At 36.6% G+C, this 24,909-nt stretch overlaps 1 protein-coding gene across 1 annotated transcript in view; it reads left to right on the forward strand.

The window, feature by feature from the left end:
• The window catches only part of LHX6 (LIM homeobox 6), a 40,419-nt gene extending 16,340 nt beyond the window's left edge, over positions 1 to 24,079 (forward strand). The window contains exons 2-9 of the mRNA XM_053472754.1: positions 2,918 to 3,097; positions 5,436 to 5,557; positions 17,245 to 17,465; positions 19,996 to 20,096; positions 20,179 to 20,274; positions 21,308 to 21,482; positions 23,061 to 23,164; positions 23,767 to 24,079. Coding sequence (XP_053328729.1) covers positions 2,918 to 3,097; positions 5,436 to 5,557; positions 17,245 to 17,465; positions 19,996 to 20,096; positions 20,179 to 20,274; positions 21,308 to 21,482; positions 23,061 to 23,164; positions 23,767 to 23,787 — 1,020 coding nt within the window. The 3' untranslated portion in view covers positions 23,788 to 24,079. The remainder of the gene's footprint in view (positions 1 to 2,917; positions 3,098 to 5,435; positions 5,558 to 17,244; positions 17,466 to 19,995; positions 20,097 to 20,178; positions 20,275 to 21,307; positions 21,483 to 23,060; positions 23,165 to 23,766) is intronic.
• Positions 24,080 to 24,909: the final 830 nt, after the last annotated feature.

Below are 24,909 nucleotides of genomic sequence, written 5' to 3' on the forward strand. Positions count from 1 at the left end.
AATCAGACAAAAGTAAAAGATTCCATGCATATATTTTAATGCAGTAAAATGTACTGAAGCCCATGCCATATAGACTTCATAGGGGCTACATTGTTCTATTAAGAATTGCCAGATGGACTACAAATTGGGTTAATACAGTGAGGGAATTTAAACATCCATGGGATAGACATATGGCTATAGTGAATATTAGACAAGAACAAAAATGGATTCAAGTCTGAGTTTTTTACACTGGGAAAATGTTTCTATTAGGAAATTGCCTGATTTGGTTTTAAAAGATCGTTGTCACCCACAGCCAGATTGACAGGGTAGAAACAGTGTCTGCTTAAATAGAGACAAATGTATTTTTTTCCAAACAGACCAAAGTTCAAGTAAATCTTTGATGAATCATTCACAGTGCTTAGTAAAACATAGAAACATAAGATTTCCGACAGGAGATAACAATTTGCCTCATCTAGTATGGCCGTTCTTTCCTGATGTAAAAACTCAATACTTTTTATATTTTGTCAGGATAGCTTTATGTTTTTACCACTTGTGCATAAATTCCATAAGAAGTCTTCTGCTGAAAGACTGTTTCACCTATCTACCACCTTCTTAGTGAAGCAGAACTGCCTGATACTACATCTAAACTTCTGACACTCTGTTATTGGACTAGGATCTTTCACCCTTGCATTTCTCCTCTGAAATACAGTATACTCCTGTCTTGTACTTTGTTGAACCTGATAATTCAATTTTATTTATAGAGCACCAGCAGATTACCTATCATTGTTACAAAAGAAAATGAGCATGACAACAATACAAAATGACAATATACAAAATTAAGGATAACATTAACATATGTTAAGACATGCTGGTACAGAGAGAGAGAGCCTTTGTGAACTTGCAGTCTATTAAGAGGCTGAGGGGGAATGAGATGGATAGTGAGGGACTGCTTGGTGAGGATGATTTTATTGTAGTCAAGGTCATGTGGAGATTCAGTGGCATGGACATTTTAGGACGATATATATATATATAGTCAGCACAGAAAGTCAGGGTTTGCCATGAGAAGGCCCTGTCTCTGTCTAGTACCAGTACCCATACCTTGTTATTTATTTGGTTCCTTTTGTTTCCCTCTGATCCTGATTTCTGGGATTCTGACCTTGCCTTTGGCATTTGATAAATTTTATTTCTTCTACCTTGACCTTTTGGCTCGACCCAACATTCTGCTGTTATCCAACAACCAGATAGATGGGGCACATATGGTCCCGGTGGATCATCAATAAGTCCCATGGCTGCTCAAACTCAAGAGCTCAACTTGAGGAAGCATCAATCTCTGGTCAAGGGTTCCGCTTTAACACACTGAGCATAACATGTATGATGAAAATACCTATTCAAAAGATATTTCACAGATGAAGATGGCAGGATTTGAATAGTGACTGAATGTAAGGAATTAAGTCATGTGTAACAGCGCTTTTGGGTAGATTGTGGAAGATACCTGGATATTAAAGAAACAGGGGAATAAATAGAAGCTTATTCTTGGGAAATATTGAGCTTTACGTAGTGGGGTGCCATCCAAGATGCAATTTCAGAGAAGCAGTGAGGTGAATTAGAAGAGTTCAGGAGACAAAACGTAGATTATTATGTCAACAGCACGGAGGTGGTACTAGAATCTAAAAGAAGAGATTAGGTTTTCAAGAGAGGAGGTTAAAATATAGAAGAGTATGTGTCTATGAGAATTGTGTCTGTGTAGAGCTTCTGCAACAACATAGCTTGTCAGTACACTCATGTAGTATGCATGTTACCAGATTTGCCCCTAAACAGTGTGACTGTGCCAACTTTGTCCCCAAACAGCTTGTCAGTGCCTCAGATTGTCTATATCATCTTTGCCACAAAACAGTTTGTCAGTACCTCCAAAAGCCTACCTGTGCTACATTTGCCCCAAACAGCCTGCCTCTCTCATACACTCTTTCTCATACTCGCTCGCACTTTCTTTCATGCTCTCTCACACTCTCATTCACACTCTCTTATGTCTTCCTACCTTCTCTGCTGACTGCTTCTATGTCCCTGTGTCCTTTCCCGCAGCTCTGCAAACCGCCATGTAAGGGCTGGCTTTGCTCCCAGATGTTTCCTTATGCTGAATTAATGTTAGCTGAACGAGAAAGCTAAGGGCAGCTATATAGACTTGGGCCTGAATCATACTTCTCCACAAGTCTCCATTAGTCACAAAGATGATCTTTGCAGCTGCCTGTTGCATGTAGGAGACATCCAGCTTTTACACTGGTTCCTTAGAAATGTTCATCCATACGTGGTTAACAAATATAATTATCCCTGTCAAATCTGCCTTTAGAAACTCAGGCATTAACATGGAAGAAGCCTAAATTATTTTTAGACGCAGGCCAATTTGGTATATTTATGGAAATTTTTGTGCAGAGATCAGCCAAAAAAGGAGAGAGCCAAACTGAAAAGTCTAGTTAATATGCCACTTGTCACTCACTTTTATCCAAAAAATAGTGTTATACAGCTTCCACAGTGTCATTTTCATATGTGTAAAAATTCTAAACATGATTTGATAAAAATTATTTTGCGTGGCTGCACTGAGCAACTCTACTGTTATCAAAATGTTAAAGGATCACTCCAGTGTCTCAGGCAGCCTCCAGAACAATGCATGTTAAAAATGATTTGTAAGTACTTTATTTTTGTTAGTTTTATATGTTAGTTATCTTTTAACACAAGAGTGAATGTTTGTAAGTACTTTGTTATGCACTCATCAGACCTGCAAAAATAAATAAATCATAATTGTGACAACATTGTAATGAATGTACAGCTGAATTACAATACAGAGAATTACCAATAATGCATATTTTTGGATTTCCTTTTGGTCATTACATATGGAATCATAGTTGACCCCTAGATATAATCACTTTTTTTTTGCTTTCTTCAGTCACAGTCAGATGATGAAAATCTGCCCTGTAGTTTGGAGAAAGAGGACCACTCCTCCCCCAGCTCTCCATCTACTCCCTCTGTGTGTTCTCCCCCATCCTCCTCCTCCTCCGTACCCTCAGATGGCAAGAATATCTGCTCTAGTTGTGGAATGGAAATCCTGGACCGATATCTGCTCAAGGTAAATTTTACTTTAATATTTAACATTATTAATTTACCATCTCATATCAATGTACTCATTTTTGCTCTGGAAAAAACTTGTCTTATAATCGAGCAAATACGGTATTTGCAAATGCAAACTGCCTAGAAAACGATGAAGGACAGAGTGCAAAAGGTTACTTACAGTAAAAGAAAAAAAGGCTGTAGTTAACCACTACAATGCTAGAAAATCTTCCTTTCATTAAGTCAGACTTTATTACATTAAATGCAAGTAAAAATCACTGAGGTTTTGTGGACCTCAAATATCTGCTGGGAGACCGTTCCACATATTCACCATCATGTCAATAAAGTAAATATTCCTTAGTCTGCAGGGGAAGAAGCCAGCAAGAAAAGTGAGTATTTAAGAAAAGTAGTTGGGGTATTAGATGGAAGGGGACAAAGCGGGCAACAATTTAATAATACAAAAAGGAGGCAGCTGAGGGTTAAAAGCACAACAGGGTGGTTGGGGCATCACATAAAAATCAATACAATAAAGGGTGTGGGGGCACAAATGCACATGAGGCAATACACAAGGGTGTGTGGGGGGGAGTACATTAATACTAAAGGGTGCAAATACAAACAACAAAGCATTTTTTAATGCTTTGTGAAGCTTAACCCATCCTGATGCGGGTGTCGGTGTGGCCGAGCCTGTCCTGGTGTGTGTATTTGGGTGTCGGTGTGGCAGAGCCTGTCCTGGCGTGTGTGTGGGTGTCAGTGTGGCAGAGCCTGTCCTGGTGTGTGTGTGGGTGTGTTTGGGTATCGTTGTGTCCAAAGAGCCTATGTGTATTTGGTCATCTGTTTCCTGGCACTTTACTTACTGTAGGAATAAATAGAACTATGTAATTTTTACTTATCCAGAGATAAAACACCCTCCTGAATTTGTAGGCACTTCAGAGGACAAAACTTTCAAGGCCCCAAAATCAATAAGAGGAAAAGTAAAGGTTTTCTGTTATTTACTCTGTTTCAATCTGCATGTAACGGGTTCACCAAGAGAGCTGTAGTAACTCCCAGAGATCAACCACATGTATCCTCCTGTTGTCCCCGGAATCACTTCCAGCACCAGCCAGCATGCGCACCTTGGAACCCTGCTATGTGTACCCAATAAGTAGACACAACTACCTTGAACTGAGTACAGCAGGAATGAACACTTTATTGTTGTAAAACATAGACTGATATAGCCACAGAACTTCATTAACATAAATCAACATTGATAAACAGGTAGACAACCCAACCTTTAATCCCCTTTAGCTACTGAATCTCCCCCTGGTAGCCATCCTGTTAATGGGATTACTTTACACAATGGAGTTCCTGCCTGTTTGGCAGCCAGGCTGGAGCCATCTCTGACTACCTTGGGCTCCTGTATGACAGGTCATTCTGTCACACTTTATATTTTATTAAAAAGGATCAGCGGCACTAAATTGTGGCTTCAGGTATCCCGTGTGTATGATGATTAGTGTACTGATTACTCCCAATGCTATCACAAAGAATCCTATCGGTTTTTAAATGACCACCAAAATCCTCAGCACCAGGCCCCTGATGCTCTTATTCCGGCCCTGCCTCCAGTATGCATCAGCCAGCTTAAATCCAGCTTGTACCCACAGTGTGCTCCAGCCTTGTGCAGTTTTATTTGGCTAAACTTGTTTTAAATGGTTTGTGGACCGACTTTGTTTTACTGTTGATCAAAAAACTGTCCACTGTTTTTTTCATTATTGCCAAATTAACCCTGTATTAATATGCATTATAAAGCAAAAAGGCCAAATTTTCTCTCAGTGAAAAATGAGTACGGCCCACGAACACATACATTTCTGACGAAGTGGCCCACTGGAGAAAAACTTGGACACTCCTGCTGTATTACATTATATAAATGTATAAATCTCATTGTGGACTTCAAGCTTCTTCTGCTGCGAGAGTGTGAGAGGGATTTTTTGGAAACAAATTTTGTATCCAAATTTTGTAAAAAAATTACATTTTGGAGAATCTGTTCTCTGACAACAAAAAGGAGGAAATTATACAATCTAAGAGTAAATTGTATGAAAAACTTTGTTTATTCAAGCATCTAGTTAAGAAAGTGACGGAATATGTCACTGAACCGTGTTGTAAATATTGCATATGGACCCTAAATATTGGAATTCATCACCAATGTAAAAGACAGACACGATGATTAAAGACTTTACATATATTTTCCATAGAAATGCGGCATGCTTCTTCAAGAACGACCAGTAATTCAAAATCACTAATACTGCAACCCCTTAATCATATACCAGGAGGTTGTTTCTTCAGAACAAATATATATTTAATGCACATGTGTTTTTATGTTTCAGGTAAATAATTTAATCTGGCATGTCAGGTGTCTGGAATGTTCAGTATGCAGAACGTCACTAAGGCAACACAACAGCTGCTACATCAAAAACAAGGAAATATTTTGCAAAATGGATTATTTTAGGTAAGAGTATAATAATTTTGGTATGAAAGTACAGCTGCCTTATCACTACAATTTATTATAATGTAAAACCACACTAATGATACTCCATTGTTTATATTTCATAGGACATGTAGATGATACATATTGTACACGAGTAAGACTTACTTTTGAAACCCATTGTTTTCAGATCTCTAGCATGACCTACAGCAAGTGTATAAGTATTCCAAATAAAAACTCATGTTTTGCAAAAAACACAGGACTATTTTGCTGAAAACTGTTGTATTGCTTATATTTCGATTTAGTAGGATATTGTGATACATTTGTGCTTTCGACTTGTGCTCTGACATTGATCTTCATTAAAGTTTTTGTAATTCATACTACCTGGAGGAATCAAATATACCGTATTTGCTTGATTATAAGATTAACTTTGATTATAAGATGACCCCCCCAAAATTTAAATATTAATTTAGGAAAAAAAGAAAAAGCCTGAATATAAGACTACCCTATAGGAAAAAAGTTTTACTAGTCAATATTAATTCAAATTCTTTTTCATATTTAATAAAGATTGAGAAAAATGCATTTTTTTGTTTTTATTTCCTTTTTTTGCCAACCTGTCCCCAGTTATGCACATCTGCCCCCCAGATATGCCTTATACCCCCCTTAAATGCTGCTCTGCCCCCAGATATGCCTTATACTCCTATATGTCACTCTGCCTCCCTGATATTCCTTTTAACCCCCTATATGCCACTCTGCCTCCTTGAAATTCCTTTAAACCCCCTATATGCCACTCTGCCTCCAGAAAGCCCTTATACCCCCTATGGCACTCTAACCCTCCCCCCGACTTACCAGTACATCCTTAGACTTGTGCCCCATGCTTCAGATTCCTTGGTGTCTACTAGGTCAGCCGGTGCAGTTCTGCACGATGCACGTAGACAACCTCCGCTTCTGCTGCCGGCACTTCTGCTTCGGCTTCTATGAATGAGCACCAAAAGGTGATGCCAGCTCTCCGTCATAGAACCCCCAGAGGAAGTGCCAGCAGCAGCGGCGGTGGTTGTCTGCGTGCATTGCACAGACCTCCACCGGCTGCCAGAGTGGAGAAACCGGGTTCCCTGCAGTGCTGCAGGCGATCTAGATCTTATTTCTTGTAGTCAGACCTTTATTTGAGGTCTGATTAGAAAACAACCTTGAATATAAGACGAAAACAACCTTGTCTTATAATCGAGCAAATACAGTATTTATTTGCTTACCATTTCAGGACTTTTAAAGCTCCACCTATATGGAACATGGCTTTATACAGTTCTTGCTTATTTTGTTTAGCCAAGCTGTGTGTTTAGAGGACCAGGAAATCTGGAATTGTTCCCTACAGGTCTCTAAATTGTCCTTACTATGACCTAAAAGTCAGGATCACAAGACAAGAACAGGATGATCTTGCAGTATTTCAGGATTAGGCAAAATACATAATGTACCAATGTGTTTTAAAGAAATGTCCAGTTGCTGTTGTTTTTTTCAATTGTAGACACCATTATTGAAAACATAACTTTGCTGGCTTTCCATGACTCGCCTCTTGGGTTCTTGTATGGCTCCTGCTTGGGTAGAAATATATTCTGCATATAATCTCAATAGAATCAATATTTAGTGGATTAATAATTCATGTTGCATATGCAAACTCTAGTAATGGCTGGTGACATTTTGGGTTGGCAGGGCCCAATTAAATGCCAAAGAAATCTTAACTTTCTACTATAGCTTTATTTTCTGAAAATACTAGATAGCAAATATAAATTCTATGTTACTGTTGAAAAAAAAAATCCACCTCCTTGTTAGTTCTTTAATCACTTGCACCTCTATTATTTTTTTTTTATTAATGAGCTTTTAAATTACTAAATGGATATTTAGGATTATCAGATCTAATTTATATTAAATCTTGGAATCGTAAGGCTACCTTATTGTGTTCATTTTTCTCCCCCCTCTCCTTATATGCCCTTCATCAAAATATAATTCTGTACTCCAGTCTGTAAGATGTTACATAATAGCCATCCAAATAAATAGTATTTTATAAAAATGAACATTGCTTAGTCTACATATCAGATTTTTTTTTACATTTAAAGAAAATCTAAATGATATACCAGTCAGCAGAAATGATTGTGTGTTAGTGAGGATTATACCACATGCGAAAGAATATGTCTTTATGGATTTGACCACTTTAAGTTATAATACATTTAAAATAGGTTTTATGATTAGAGAATCATAAATCAGAAAACCTAATGATGATAAAAAATGTCCTAAAAGATATTGCAGCATATTGAAACTATTGACGTTAAACAAAATCAAGGCATTTCTTTGAAATCACGCTGTTCTCCCAGATGTTGATGATGAGCCTTCTTGCACACAAATGCTTTTGTTAGCCATGGAAATGAATCTACTCCAATCAAGACTAAAATGTAACCATATCCTGCTTTGCAAACCTTGAATGCATCTTGAGGTTTAGGGTTAGTGCAGCTTATTATAACCTGCTGCTAGTGTTGGACAACTCAATAATCAAAGCTCGGGGCAAAAAAAAAAACAAAACAGCTGACATGTGGTGGGCAATAACACAGATATTTTCTTTAGAAAATGTAAATCTGTGTACATTTAATCTGCATAAACAATTACACATTAAGTGCTTCTTCTATATAATCTTCCAGATAAAATAAATATTTGTAATTGAGATATATTCCTTCACAGTCTATAGTTAAATCATATAATTGGTTTCTCCTCTTTACTAAAATTGTTATTCCATTACTTATTAAGACTTCAACGATTTTTCAAACAGAAAATAACCAAGACATTGCATACAGATCCTTAAAGTATATGCATTGACACACACAGGACTACAAATCTCCAGCAGTTCTCTCTTTTACAACCATACGTACAACTATAGCATAAATAGTAGATATTAATATAGTGAAGGGCTTTACCCATGTATTGGATTGACATAGGGCTCTCCTGAATCTAAGACAAGATCAAGGCTTTACTGTGTAGGTCCAAAAAAGTCTTATCTGCATTGAAATTCAGTTCATATTTCTAGTAGCTGAGAATAGCCTGGCAGAACTTTGGCATTAGTGACAAATCACCTTTGGGATTTTCTTTTAGCTCAGCTGATTAGTTAGCCTTTTTGATAAACGTTTCTGTTTTTAACTTCCTTGTGGAACTTTCCCAGAAAATGAAAGTTAGATGGCAGCGAATATATGGCCTAAACCTGTCCTAAAATTGCACACCATGACTTTGGAAATAGGATGCAGTTAAACCATAGTCAATGATTAATAAAAATACATGGGTAAAGTGTTAACAACCAATAAGAGAAGTGCGCTGCACACTTTATCACTTGCATTGCTTGCTGTCGGATATAATTCTCACGTTGCACTTCCCCGTAGTTCACAGCTAAAGATATATTCTAAATTGTGACACGCTCTGGGATGTGAATATTATTCTATGTTCTAAACGTAGGCCCAGCAAGCATGAGTTAAGAAATCGCATACCGCAAAGCAAATTGGAAAACACCACAGGAGGGTTAGTCTTAGTAAGAATCGGCCGAACCTGTTAAAAAATCCGTGTGGAGATGGATTTCCTGCTGAGAAGGCTCCTCAGTCTATAATACTGTGATTTAAAACTCCTATTTGCTGTCAAGTGGCATAAATGCTACTTTTTATTCATAAACATTGTATTTTCTCACGAGGGGCACAAGAGTTCAGCATAATAATAGAGGTTTCTGTTAAGGAGCTTTGTTTCACAGTTTGGAGGTGCTGATTTTCTGTGTGGATCGGGTGAATGTTTCCATTGCTCACAATATTTTTTTTTTAAAACGTGAACAGCTCATAGCGCTTTTTTTTTTAATTTTAATTGTTTGCCTGAAGAAGGAAAAGTAATGCCAGGATATGAGTGTAACAATTTGTCAGTGACCTGTATGAGCTGAAGGTCAATGACATGGACTAGACTCGAGAGATTCGGACTGAGACTTCCATATGTTTATTACAGCCTTCGACAAGGATCCGTGTCCTTGAAGGAATGTAAATATACCGTCCATGTCAATATTTTGTCAGGGTCACTTACGTTTTACCAAATCACATGAATATGGTATATATTAAAACTATATTGAAAAATATGCATTGTATTTAATTAAGTACACACAATTATGTTGTTTAAAATGTTAGTAATCAAGTGAAAACAATTATTTTAAGTAACACTCTGTATAACCTATAACTAATTCATATTTTTAAATTTAAATGGAATCGTTTCTTTTTATCCAAAATAGTTTTGGATTTTTATGTTTGCACTGCAATGGCCAAAGATTAACAAATTTGAAATGCCTGGAAATGCAATGGAAATAAATTCAAACTTGTTTTAATGTTAATTAGTATTGCATGTATCATTGTTATATCGTTGTTATATTACATGCATGATTTACATGCTTACATACTCATACTGCTTTGGGACTTGGTTTATCCAGAACATTTTGATGTCCAATAATCCCCACTTACAATACTAAGGGGGATCTATGCAAAGTGATATAAGAAAAATAAGATTTTAAATAATTTTGTATAGAAGCATTTTCCAGCAAGTGTTGTTCTTGTGATACAAACAAACAAATCTTGTGGAAAAGTGTTCCAGGATTTTTATTTTAATTATTTTATGTTGCCAGTTAGGAAGTGGGTACGTTATTAAGGACAAGAGGTTATTATCTTTTCGAAAATGTTTATATGAATCCAACACTTTCTCTCAAGTATTACTTCCTTCCTCTCATTTTCCTTGTGTCTAAACACCCTACTGCTTTAAAGCAAGATTTTTTTTCCTTGCAATTCTTGCTTTCTGTGATTTGTGAAATTAGCTCATGCACTGTAGAAAAACCAGCATTACCGCATATCATTTTCACAATGAAACAAAAAACAGGAAACAAAGAATTTTGGGAGAACTACCAAGACAATGCAGAATAGAACTTTAAGAAAACAGTAAAAGTATTCACTAGATTCATGGGTGATATTGAGTGATATTGTTTCCTCTAAGCGTAACCAAACAGTATAGAAAGGGACATATAACATTTTAAGTAAAAATATTTCTTTGTAATCAGACCATTGGCACCTTCACACTAAACACGGTCAAACACTCCGATTGATTGACTTTGTAGTAGGGCTATAGGCATTAGATGATTTTTTTTCCTGTTGGGCCTACTTGTAATGATTAAAACATCCATTAAAAAAAATATAAAAAATATAACAAAATATTATTCGGATGTGGATAATATACTTAAATTTCTAGAATAAACCGGAGATGATTGAATGTTTAATGCTCGAAAACAAGTAGGAGGCAAATTGTAAAATAAATAAAATGTTAAAACTTTGCACTGTATTATCCAACTGTATTCCGTGTAGGAAGAACTCTGGAATACTATGGAATAAGCTATAGCTCTGGAATGACACTCTAATTGAGGCAACACACTTTTCTGATTGGTTGTTAATACTTTACCCATGTATTTTTATTTTTTATGTTGTTCAGGCAGAGTATATGCTCTGTAGATGTAAGCAGTTTTTGTTTGGTAATATATTCAACAAAGATGGCACAAGATGTACCCCTTTGATTTCAGATTTATCCAAGACATTTCCCAAATGGAGTGAACAACATAAATGCAGCCTTCCTGAGGGCATCACTGATGATTTGCTAGTAGTAAATAGTTTCATATTTCCATTTAATAGCCAGACCTTTATATTTGAGTGGACTATAGTTATGTTTTTTTAGTCAATCCATCTGTGTATAATTTTAGAACGCATGTTTATTTAAGACAAATATACAAAGTATTTTTCTCCAAATGGAATTGGCCAATAACATTTGTTAGAAGTGCATATAGTGGGAAGGCACGCCAGGGAAATCTAATTTATTGTAATTTTATCTGATCACAAAGCCATATCTCATACTTCTCAAGTATCCCTCTTTAGGAAGACAGTCTCTTATCGGGACTCCAAGTCCCTCTGTCCCGCTTTTCTCTCCTGATGTCCAACTGTAACTCACTTCTAAGGGATCAGAATGTTTAGTGTGTATGACAGTGTTCTAGAAATAAATAAATGTGTATAGAAACAGCAGGAAATGTGTTCAAAAAGTTAATTGCAAAAATAATTAACCCATGCCATCTCACATCAGCCCACCAGGTATTTACTTGGATTTCTTAAAGGCCAGTCAGGGCCTCCTTACAATAAAGTCACTAAATAAAAGATAACCATATATACTGAATGCTCCTGCCTGTTGTCACAAGGCAGTTGCCAGTCAAACGGATGAGCAGTATACAGGAGACAAGGACAGTGAAACAAACTCTAGATAACCCTTGTAAAAAACATTACAAAAGTATTGATATTGATGCACTTTGCCAAGTGATAAAAGAACTATCACTCCCAGACAACATGCAAAATGTATCAAAGCAAACATATCAAGCACTTTGCCAACGTTGTAGCAAAACATGGCAGATTTTTAAACCAGTGCAATCAGAAATTTTACAGATGAGTGACAGATGCAGAAGTGGGTAGTTATAAAAACAGGAGGATTGCATTTTGTTTATTGAAACCTGACTTTATTCCCAGTAAACATCTAAACATTCTTTCCCACTTTTCTCTCTCTTTTCTCTCTCTCTCCTCTCTCCTATCTCTCTCTCTCCATATATATATATATATATATATATATATATAATGAAAAACTGATAATTTGAAATTGAATTATGTATTTAAATTCCACAGAATTTTGAGTTGTGGGAAGCAGCAAGGACCTCTTGATGTCCTTTGGTTCTGTAGAGGTAGACACACAGAAACAGAATTTGACATCAGATAAGAACCATTTTGCCCATGTACAGGGGTTAGCCTAGGGTTAATGTTGCCTAGGTTCAGACTGATTTAAACACACGCAGATACTAACATTCAAACTTGCTGTAACATCCACTCATTCTAACTGTGTACCTAATGCCATCTGCTGACACACACTCAGGCTATCATCATATGCTAACACACACACTAATGCTAATACATGTACTCTAACACTATACATTAACATGCACACTCCAACACAAACAGTAACACACACTCTACCTCTATATATATAACACACACTCATTCTAACACATACACTCACACAAACAACCATACACATGCAACACCATACAATGACATCATGCACTTATGCATACATAAGTATACACTCATACTGTGATAATCGATGCAGCATGTCCGCTCCCTCCCCCATCTTCACTGCAGTTCACATTTTTGCAAAATAAAAATGCAACCATTTCAGTAATATGAAAAATTAATACAGGAGGGCTACAATGGGTAAAATTCTGGAATATTGTAAAGATTCTTGCATCTTTATTTAAGCATTCCTTATAGATTGTGAGTATTAATGTCCGTCCAAAGCAAAGAATAATTATTTTTTGAATAAATAATATTTGGCCTGGAATATGGATGGATCCCCCTTCCTTGGACCATTATAAAGAATTTTCCCTGACATCTGTTTTTCATATGTGTTAGCTGGGCTTTTTTTCTATCAAATATACCGTTATTGGCTGAAAGACATTTCAATAGCATTTATATTCAAGTTGTTTTGTGAGCATTAGCATGCAACAGCATGTGACCACTCTGTCACATGACCGGTGCAGATGGCCCTATTGGGTGCTCCACTGGTTCATCAGACGTTTGAGGAGATCATAGATCTCCCTTGTAATTGCGGCATATAATGTACAATATAGAGCGCTGTGCCTAGTTGGCACAGGCTTCATAGTTAGCTTACTCCATGCTGCTTGTTTTTAAAATGCAGCTTATATGATAATGGTCTGTTTTGGTTGCCAGCTCATGCCACCCACTCTAATAACATGGAGGCTTTATTGTCAATTATAAACCCACTCATCAAACCCTAACTATGTGTGTTATCTTAGTAAACAGTGTGTCATTAGAAATTAACGATATATAGGTAGCAGCTAATGAAACATTTGAAATTCCGTTTGGTTTTAAGTGACAATGATGCTTTTACTGTATGTACAATTTGTATGACCTACAATTCATACAATTGGGATGTTCCTAGCTGGTTTTAGAACACTGTGGCTCTATTATGGGATTATGTTTATAATCACAATACAAAGCCCTGTCCTGGAAAAAACTCAAAGAACTCAAAAAGAATACAGGCAGAAAGCTATGGAATTATTATAACATTAAAACAAAGTTTTTTCTACTTGAAAAGTTAAGGAAAAAGGCTATCTTACATCTTTTTACATTTAAACATGGCAAAAAAATTGCTATTATTTATTTACCTGCCTTTATTTTAAAGACATTTCATATGCCCAGGATTTTCCTCTTTTATTGGCAAGTATTTTTTTCAAATTTCTTCTAGTGGCCTTGTATCCTTAATAGGTGCCACAAATGTGTGTTTTGTCATGTTTTGGAGAGGATACTGTTCTCCTCTTAATGCTGCACGTATTTACTAAGCTCTTGAAAAACTCAACAAATTATGGGCAAGCACACCATGCATATAAGTATTTGCACATAACCTGACCCTGTGTATTTTTCAATGTATGATACACATAGTGACCCTGTTAATAGTTCAGTATATACAACCAACAGTTACTCAGCATACAATATAGCATAAAGAGCACATAGTTCAGGCAAACATAGCTTGCAGTCGTATAAGCCCAACTGTTGGCTAATGCCTGACCCAAACCTCTAGTCTCTTCACTAGACTTGTTGCAGTTTGTCAAGTGAAGCCTAGGGTTAGACCTTCTTGTCCACTTCCACACATAGATTGACCGTTTGGATAGTTCACTGCTCGGTGCGCACACACTAGTGTGAATATAACGTAGTGTATGTTTCACATGGTTTCCCTGTATATAATACAGTGGCTGGCACAAACCTTTGCCTCAGTTATAGTACACTATATGATATATACACTAACCCTGTGGATAATTAAAGTAGATAGCACTGGTGGTGAAGTTAGGATTACTGATACTTGGGCACAGAATTTATTTAAGTGTTCAAGGCTTGATTGAGCCTGCCTTTATACCTTTACCCCACTTTGTTCTGCACATCTATGTAAATAAAGTGGGGGGACATAGGGCTGGCACCTTCTTCTGGCCTAGGGGCCAAGTAGACAGAAGGAGCCCCCATTCCTGGAACTAACACACACACATAACACACAAACTCACTCTAACACCACACACTAACACACCCACTCTCTTACAGAATATGCTAATACATATTCTCTCTTACTGTGTGCAGAGCTTATTTTGTTGAAAGCTGCAGCACTATTAGCTCATGGTCACATAATGACGGATTAAGTAACCCCTCTGAGTGCAATGGATACAGGGGAGCATCTACCTGCCTTTGTTCAGTAAATAGCACATGCCTAGAGTAGACCAGTGTAAGTAGTACAGGCAAAAATGGTAAGGGAAATTAGAAAGCTTGGGATGTACATTAGGCTTTCCTAAACAATTAATCAGCAAAATGTGATTACAAAAGACAGACTAGATGGGCCAATTGGTTATTTTATGCCATCACTCTATATCTATGTATGAGACATTCAGTGCAAAGCACTCAGTGTATGTAACACTGAGTAATCCTAAGAATAGTTTGTTCAATTATGGGCATATTAATTTAGTAAATATTTCAGAAAAAAAACATACACCAACCCAGCAAATAGTCGCACATATGGACCCTGTGATGGGCTCCGTCTATGGCTCACACACAAGACTTTTCCTGTAAATAGTTTAGTATATGATAAACTATTGTTTCTACTTTGACTGCACACATATTCACCCTGTATGTAGTTCAGTATATGGTGCCCATTATATGTAATATAGGACTTATTTAATGGAGTAGAATTAGATTCTTGGGCTTTTTACATGTTATTCAGTTATAATAGCCTTCAGAGAGTACAGAAATTCCATATGGATAAATTGCTGACACACCCAGGACACCAAGCTTTCAAATACAATAAGAAGAAGAAGGCAACACAATAGTAGGGAATTTACTAGATCCCGAATCATTGAAATTCAGTGGCAATAAAGATATGAAAACTAATTCACAGCAAAAAAAAAAATCAGAGGATCACTGGCTCCCACTTCTTTGTATGGATGAGATTTATATCTATTTCCACGTATAAATGGACCTCGACTGATTATGAAAAACATCCAATGAGTCAGTGCATCCCACCTATCTGTTTTAATGCTTTGTTTTAGAGCAAAATTAGACATGGTGGTACATTTGGTACATTTATGTTGCTAACAAGTAATCCTTAGGATAACAGAGAAGCTTAGAAACACAAATCATCTGCTGATTTTTATTGACTAATTAGAGGTGCCCAATAATCTTTTTCCAAGCAATGGAAGTCCTCATTGGCAGCTATTGAATAGGAAACTGATTGAGTACTTAAGTGTTTTTGTCACGTTTTCTTCTTGAGTTTCTTTCATTATACATCATTTATTACCTTAGAAAATCAACAGTCTGTGCTGGAATTACATCAATTATCTGTACTATGGAAACAGGAGTTTCTTAAGTTTGTTAATAGAACCAGTGCTAGATACCGTAATAACCATATTTACAACTAGAACATTTTCTGCAAAGGTTCACAAAATATATAGCAAAACTGCATTTAAAAGTTACATGTACATTTTATAATATTTTAAACTTAAAATATCGAATTTCAAGAAAGGCATAGATGGCATATGAGCGTTACATATGGTGTATATGGCATAAAATCTATGGAGATGTTTTACCTTTACTTATGAGATATACAGATTTCTACGATCAGTACAGCTATAAAATCTAATATGTACGTCCAGCGAGGGAATAAAGAAATTATAAAGTCAGGGACCATCAAGGAAATTGCAAAATTCTGTTACCCATGTACAAAATGATATCTACTTTCTTTAATGAGAGGTTTATCTTTATCAAGCCCATGTGTTTTCCACTATATAAAGGTTTAGTTCTCCTTATGTAAAATTTGGCCTTGTTATCGTTTGAGGTACTGAATCATACCAGAAAACTAGAGGCTGACGTCTCCAGTACCATAACAGATTATTTTCTTGGTAAACATTATAAACAATGTAATAGAAATAATGCAATATTACTCTGAATTTTTTATTATTTGCTCTTTGTTTAGAATGTAAAGTTTGCACATTAGCCAAACAGTAGTTCTTTTGGTTCCTCTTTATCCTCTAGATTGTAAGCTCGTTTGAGCAGGGCCTCCTCACCTGTTGTCTCTGTAAGTCAATTTGTTATGTTACATACTACTTGTTATGTCCTGTCTACCCATTGTACACCACTACGGAATTTGATGGCGCTATATAAAACAATACATAATAATAATCTGTTAATGATGTTAGCTTTAAACCACGTGGATTGCAAACATAATTATTAGCAGAACACATTCTAATTGTGAATATAATAAATTATATTATATAAAATAACCTAACCTAAGTGTATGATAAATATTATCTTTTTTGACATGGCAAGTTGAATATTTTTTATTATACTATAAGGGAATAACTATGAAAGAATAATATTTGTTTTTACTGCTCCTGTTTCAAGAGCTTTTCAGATTGGATGAAATGGTTTGGGATATTTTATAATTAGAAATATATAATAACCCAATGTATCTGTAACAAGATGTTGACATTTTTATTACAATGTATAAAGTTACTGTGCTTTGTTTTTCAGTCGGTTTGGTACCAAGTGTGCCCGCTGTGGGAGACAGATCTATGCCAGTGACTGGGTAAGAAGAGCTCGGGGGAATGCTTACCACCTAGCCTGCTTTGCATGCTATTCATGTAAAAGGCAGCTGTCTACAGGGGAGGAATTTGGTCTAGTGGAAGAGAAGGTCCTCTGCAGGATCCATTATGACACGATGATAGAAAACCTAAAACGGGCAGCAGAAAATGGTAAGAAATTTCTATATGCATAAGTATTTGTCCGCACCATAAGGTTAACATTCTCTCAACCTCACCTTTCACTGTTTTTCACATAAACCAGGGATGTGTGAACATTAGGAAGTTAAATAAAATACACTGATGACTCCTCATAGACTAGGAGGTAGTAGAAGCATTATTAAACACTCATCTACAGACACAAGACAAGCCAGAAGGCTTGTTTTTTTCCCTCAGAAATCTCATGGTGCTGCCACAACCACACGGGATTCCGGGTAGGCGAATGCAAATAAGGTCAACAATGATCACCTTTTGCTTCTATATCCACTTTATACATGGAACCCTTGAAAGTACTTGCCCGCTGTACATTCTGCACCAAGGGCTGCATAAAGGAGGCATTGAGAAAACACTGATAGAACCCAGACATAGTGGTAATCCCATAACTGTATTGTATTCTATTGCTACCTTTAAACAAGTTCTCCAGTTTCCCTGTTAGTTGCTTTGTTGCCTTTTGCTAGATGGGGTAAATATTTAGGAAAATCATATATATTGATAACAGTTTATCAGACACAGAGTCTTGGATGTGGAATGAACACACCCTGGAAACTCCAACTAAATCAAACATTTAGCTTGTCCAAGTAAGGTGGCAGATAGTTTTCTGTAAAGAGCCTTGTATGTCCAATTTGCAGAGGGATTTCGGATGGACCAATCATTTTGTGTAAACTAACTAATCTAAATGCAGAGAGCATATTCTGCTTGCAGGTTAATGCAAAAGTATTAAAGGATGCTCTAGAAATCCCATGACAGTTTATGGAAAAACACACCAGTGAAAAGCTGCTTGAGACGACTTATTCTACCAAACCTCAGGTTTTATTGAAAATCATCTCCCCAATTTAACAATTAAGAAGGATCACCATAAGTTCATTAAAAGAAAAAAAAAATGCAAAGCTGAGTTTCCATTGTAGAAGTCGCCTGGAATTTCTTTTGATTGTTTTCAGGGAATTTCCAATTCAGGGAATTCGCCCCTTAATGGATCTGAAGCCTGCCCTGTCCCAATGCGGCTTTCTTTGGCACATGCAGGAGGATAAATGAATGGGTACTGCGCCTATAAACACATAAACAATACACAAGATCAACAAATAGTAATATGTAAAGTGCTCACACAGCTCATGGATTTTAGGTTAGCAGACATCAGCTTGTAATAGCCCCCAAGAACTGATTACTCTGGTTCAGTGCTTCAGTCCCACATGATCTTATAAAGCTCCCCTGAGATATAGCATCTGTGTTTTATTTTTCCATCCCTGTTTTCATATTGTGCTATTTTCTTATTTCCTTCTTTTGTGCCTTATGCACAAATGCTGTGATTAAGATATTAGTCATGGTTAGCTACACAGGTGGCAGGATCTCTCCTTGAAATATTAGCCATAGTGTTGTCGTGAATTAGCTGTAGGATGTATTCTGCAATGTATTATTACTGCAATGTTTATTTTACCTCTGTAAAAACAGTTGCCAATAGTGTCACAACCAATGTTGTACAACGCACTAAAAGCCCTAAATTCTAATCTGACTTTTTGTTTTCATTTAAAACAATATAATTTGCTTGTTTAAAGTTAACAATATTGAATTGTGCTATCAAATTTACATCAAGCAGCAATGATAATCACATTAATAATTAAGATTAAGTTAATATTAACCATAACTCTTTTGTATACTATACAGGCCAGCAAAGAGATATGTCTCCATTATACATTATTCCAGAATCAATAAGAATCCTGGTCTTTGTTGCATAAAAATATCTAGTATATAGAACCAGTTATTTTGATAAGGGTGTTTCCATGTAACCTCAGGACTACAGTGGCTCGTGTTATAAATCCCATTTTATCCCTTAGTATTTTTGCCTTCCTGAGTTTGATATCGTAATACCAGCTCTGACCTCGCTTCTGGATTAACCTTTCTTACATCTTGCAATCAGATTAACACCCATCCTATATTAATAACACCCATCCTATTTTAATGCCCTTTATTAAATATTTTAATAGGCGCTGATGGTTAAAAACACCTTTTCCTGTGTCTACCATCTATGCCAGCTGTCATACAGCATTAAACAATGTGGGCTTTCAGAATCTATTCATTAAAACCTGTAGGTTATGCACTTGCAGATTCCATGGCACAGGTTAAGGTTTTTTGTATCAAATATAATTTCATAATTGTGTATAAACTAGACCATGAATCCCAACCTACCAAACAAGTGTAAAAGCTCTTTAAACACTAACCCTTTTAAAGATGCTGATCCTATCTTTGTAATTGTTTTTTTTTTTTTTTTAAATTGAGAGATTCTTAAAATATACTCAAACATGGAGTAAAGAAAGTAAAGAAAATATCAACATGATTGGATTGAATGGTTTCTCATTTTAATCAAAATGAAGTTAAATGTGAATTACAGGTTGATAGAACCTGAAGAGACATGAGGTGTGTATATGGACCATGAAATCTCTTTTCCATAATGTATTTTGTTTCGGCAAGTAACAGATCCATGTATTTCCAGGCAATGGCATTACATTGGAGGGAGCTGTTCCATCAGAACAAGACAGCCAACCAAAGCCAGCCAAGAGAGCACGGACGTCTTTCACTGCAGAACAGCTGCAGGTAGGTGACCCACTAATGTCTGAAGTCAAATAGTTATGAGTCAGCACTTCGATCAGCTCTGCTAATGATCTCTCTGGTTTAGGTGATGCAGGCACAGTTTGCTCAGGACAACAATCCTGATGCACAAACACTTCAGAAACTTGCAGATATGACAGGGCTCAGCAGGAGAGTCATCCAGGTAAGAACCATTTCTAAGGCTTTGTAACTGTATTTTGATTATGAATGGGAAACCAACATCACATATGTTCAAAATCCTAATTTTGGACTGGTCAGAGGGCAGCCCACCCATTTATGCCAGTGTGGCACCCACCTTAGGTGTGGCACCCACCTTAGGTGTGGCACCCACAGAGGACCCCTCAAGTATGCCACCGCACCTAGTGCATGTCCACAAAAGGACAGACCATCCAGGTTCACCCACTCCTCTGATTGGAGGAACAAGGGAGAGGCTGTCTTTGTGGCTACGCTTCAAGTGCATCAAGTGGCCAGTAATACACATAGATTTGTGAATGAAGAAAGGTGCAGAAACACTTGTCTTTCTCCACAAATCTATCTGGAAAGAACATGCCTTGGAGTGGCAAATTGCCTCCCCTATTAAAGTGCCATCTGGGTTCCATGGTCTCACCAGGACCCATGTAAGCACCAAAATACTTGCATGATGCTTCAGTGCATTTATATTTATATGTTCACCCTAGATTGATAGTGCTACATTGTACATTAATAAATAATATGATGTGAATCTCAAGTCTTTCACAATGTCTCAATTAATATGTTTTTTATCCACCCACGTTTTGGTGTAATTATGCTTAAAATGTTATATTCCATTTTTGACTTTGCACTGGTTGCAAACATTCAAGGTTTCAAGTTTGTAATTTATTTTCAATGTTTAGTTAAGGTTGCTGATCCCCATTGATTTTACAGTCAATTCATCATTTTATTCTCCCTTTACCAATCATATTAAAACAACACAGATATTTTTACGATGTTATTTCTGCAGCAATGACTTATCATTGCCAGCATTACTGTCACATGCCAATGTGTTCCAGCAATTATGGATTAGGTAACTTTTTACAGATTTTTTTGTTACAAAACTGCTACATTAAGTAGTGTTGGTGGAACAGCAACTTTAACATATATTGGGGAGTAGTGGGTTACTTTTCAGTTTCCCCCCTGCTTTTTCACCAAACATGATTCTACATTATTTCTTTCCCCAGGTTTGGTTTCAGAACTGCAGAGCACGGCATAAAAAACATACACCTCAGCACACAGTGCCTCCTCCAGGTCCAGCACCAACACGCCTCCCTTCTTCACTTTCAGACGACATCCACTTTTCCCCTTTCAATAGTCCAGAAAGAGCCAGAATGGTAACATTACATGGATACATAGAAAGTACGTAACCACTCAGATTTCTATAATAGTTAAATAAGACATACACTGAAATAGTATATTACTGTGCATTTACTTTTAGACTGAATTGAAAAAAACAAAAGTTAATAGGTTTTCAATGTCATTCATATGCCATTCCAGTAGATTAAGATCCAATATAGAAAACAATTAACACAGTTCTTATATTGAATGGGAAAATGAGCCACACGCTAAAGCAGGTTTAAGTTAATGTATGTATCCGCTTGCATGTCACAATTAAATTAACCTTGTTTTTTAGACACATTTAACCTTTACCTGTCAATTAACCCCTTAACGTCCATTGACGGGTCAAGCACGTCACGCAAAAACGGTCACGTGACGACCAATGCCTGACATGTCATTTCATTAAAAAAAATAGAAAGTCATCTAAGCTCGCTTTCTTCGCTTAAACGGTGTTGCTGTAATGCCTAGATGTCGAGGCATTCAGCAACACCAAGATCGGCATCAGGGGCTATGTTTGGCCTGTCTCCGGGGCGTCAACATCCACCATACACTGTATGGAGGCGGACGCCCGTTTTAAAAGAGTTTAGTAGGGTTTTACGATTGCCTCCTAAACTTCAATGGTGTCGCTGAAATTCCTCGATCACGAGCCATTCAGCGACACCGAACACTCACCATAGGACGCGCTGTGACTGCAAGTGATTTTGCCACTCGCAAGATGGCGGTGCGTCATTTAAAAAAAGTAACAAAGTTGGAAAAGTCTCCCAGAGGGTCTCCAGACCTCTAGAGAAGCTCCACTTGCAGGTTGAATACAGGTACTGGTGGTAGAATATCATGCATGGAAAGGGTTAAAATACTAGCAAAACGCTACTTGTACTTATTGCCCAATAACTTGCAGAAAAAGGCAAAAAACATAAAAACAATTTAGCAGGTTTTTTTTTATTATTTTTCATCATATTTTATTATTTTTTTTATAGGAAGTTAGATAAAAAATACATCTGAAGAAAGCCCTTCTTGTTCTAACTTCTCTATAAAAACAAGATGGAGCCCGGTCACAACCAAACTGAACTGATACCGTTTGCCTACAGCGCCCCTAGAGACAGAAATGCACATTGCTCTAATTTGAGAATTGCATTCTCAATAATTGAATTGTATCTCAGAATTTGCTTGTCTTCAGGTTAGAGAGCGTGCAATCATTTCAGACTTTACATAAAGTCTCAGAAATCTTTCATGAAGATCTTCATGGTATATAGTTTGAATACCATGTCATAAACATATTATTTATTTATCATTGTAAAAGAATATATACCACACTCAATATTTCTTTCAATTGTTATGAAAAATTTCCCCAGGACTTCTCATCTCTATTACAGACATATATTTGGCTCACCCTAAAAGTTAGAACAATGATGCCACCTCTGTTTGAAGACACAATCCCTGACTTGTTTCTCTCTCTTTTGTTTTCAATAAATAATAAATTATATTATTCTCTTCAGTCGGTAGACAGTTACTTTTTATATCGCATTTGGGAATGCACTTTAACCTTGTGTAAATGTACATATATTGTTGAAAAAACCCGTAATTGTGTGTATGCTTATGCAGGTCAGGTACAGTGTGGGCAGGTGCACTGCAGACTTCCCTATGCTGCTCCTCCAGTGCACCTCAAAACAGATATGGAGGCAACTTTGTCCAACAGAGGTGATAAGGTAGGTACCATGCTTGAGAGAATGTTCAGTATTATTATGTTTTTAATACATAAACAAACATTTATTAAATACATCCATACAGAGGTTATTTATTTTGTTCAGTTTAACTACACCTGATAAAAGTCTCAAAACAGACCCCGTCACCTGTTGGTGATCTCTTAATCCCCCACCACTATATATAGTACCATAAATAGATATAAATGTGTAGTAAATGAGATTGGGAAATATGTGTAGAGGAACAGTATGATGCAGCCACATGAGCCGTTAAAGAGTTTTAGCTTTGAGTAGAGATATTCACCTTCATGGCATTTTTGTTCGCAATGATTCAATTAGCTGATCATAGTATTAAGTATGATGCAATTTACAATCTGTACTTTTTTTTTCTTCTTAAACCATTCTGTGTGGATGGTTGTGAGTATGAATTAGAACCTTAGGTGCATATTAATATACCGCTGGGAAAAGCCATGAAACCATATTCTGATTATCACATATTTCAAATAAATTAGTCCGCTACTTTCACTTAAAACTAGGGCTGAATAGACATTTATATTGAATTCATTCAAATTGTTTTTTTAGTTAATTGTACCCTTTTCTTCTGGCAGGTCATCCTTTTTCAGTACTGACCAACAACATCTTGCCCTTCATGTCGGGACTATAAACAAACACAGATGGGCGCACAACATACAGGCTGTCAAAAAAATAGATATTCCCATTTACCATTCTTTTCGTCCATGCGGCAATGTTCCGGATTTGTGGTAGGGATGCTGGGTATTCTTCACAATAAGAAGCTTCTCTGGATTATGAAATAGTGACATTAACACAATGACTGAGCTTGCATTCAGTAATGCATACTCTCCAAGAGCTATTTTTGTCCCACAGCATTCATCCTGAAAACAAATTCACGCGCCAATGAAAATGTCACTAATATGGTCTGGATGTTGCACTGAATAGCAAGACACAGTTTACATAGAAAGTCACAATCCTCCCATAAATGTGCATTAGATTTCCTATTTGCAATGCTTAGCCTTTCACAGAATGTGAAATACTAGAATACAAACTGCATATGTGCCTACATCGAAGTTTTGGTCAACCACAAGAACTCACAATCCGTTTCAAGAAATTGTTCTTACATGCTTTATATTGCCTGTCACCAAATTTTCAGATTAATAGATTTGCGAGTGACTCTTACGTGTTGTAGTGTACTTTCTGTTCTGTATATACTGAACGATACTGTTTTAGCTGTTGAGTTGGAATCAGGACTCTGGTGTGCCTGAGCTTGCAGCCCCTTGCTTCTCAGTAATTTCTTTTACCTCTTTATAAAAAAAAAATACCTGTACCGGTGCATTCTTCCATAATCATTGACCGCTATTTTGATTAAAATCCATAAAAAGAATCTATGAAATTAGTCAAGTATAAGAATCATTAACCCCTTATCCCTCCCTTCCATAGCCATATTGCTAATTTATATTCAATCTTATCCACCTCATATTTCCCCATGACTATTTTGTAGTTGATCAGTAAGGAGTGCAAATACTTGAAATTACAAGTAATTTGTAAAAAAAAAATGGGCTTTTTAGTGTAAATCTTTACTGGGTTACATGGAAACCTGTGAGTGTAATATCTACCACTGTAAATACAGAATTTTCTTTTTCATCCTTTTTGGCTATGGATCCCCATATGTTGAGGTGGAATATTGTGACATTTATGTGCTCTTATTTCCGTGTCGCCACCCATGTCTACTGAAC

This window comes from Spea bombifrons, chromosome 8 (genome assembly GCF_027358695.1).
Source record: "Spea bombifrons isolate aSpeBom1 chromosome 8, aSpeBom1.2.pri, whole genome shotgun sequence".
NCBI classification, from domain to species: Eukaryota; Metazoa; Chordata; class Amphibia; order Anura; family Pelobatidae; genus Spea; species Spea bombifrons.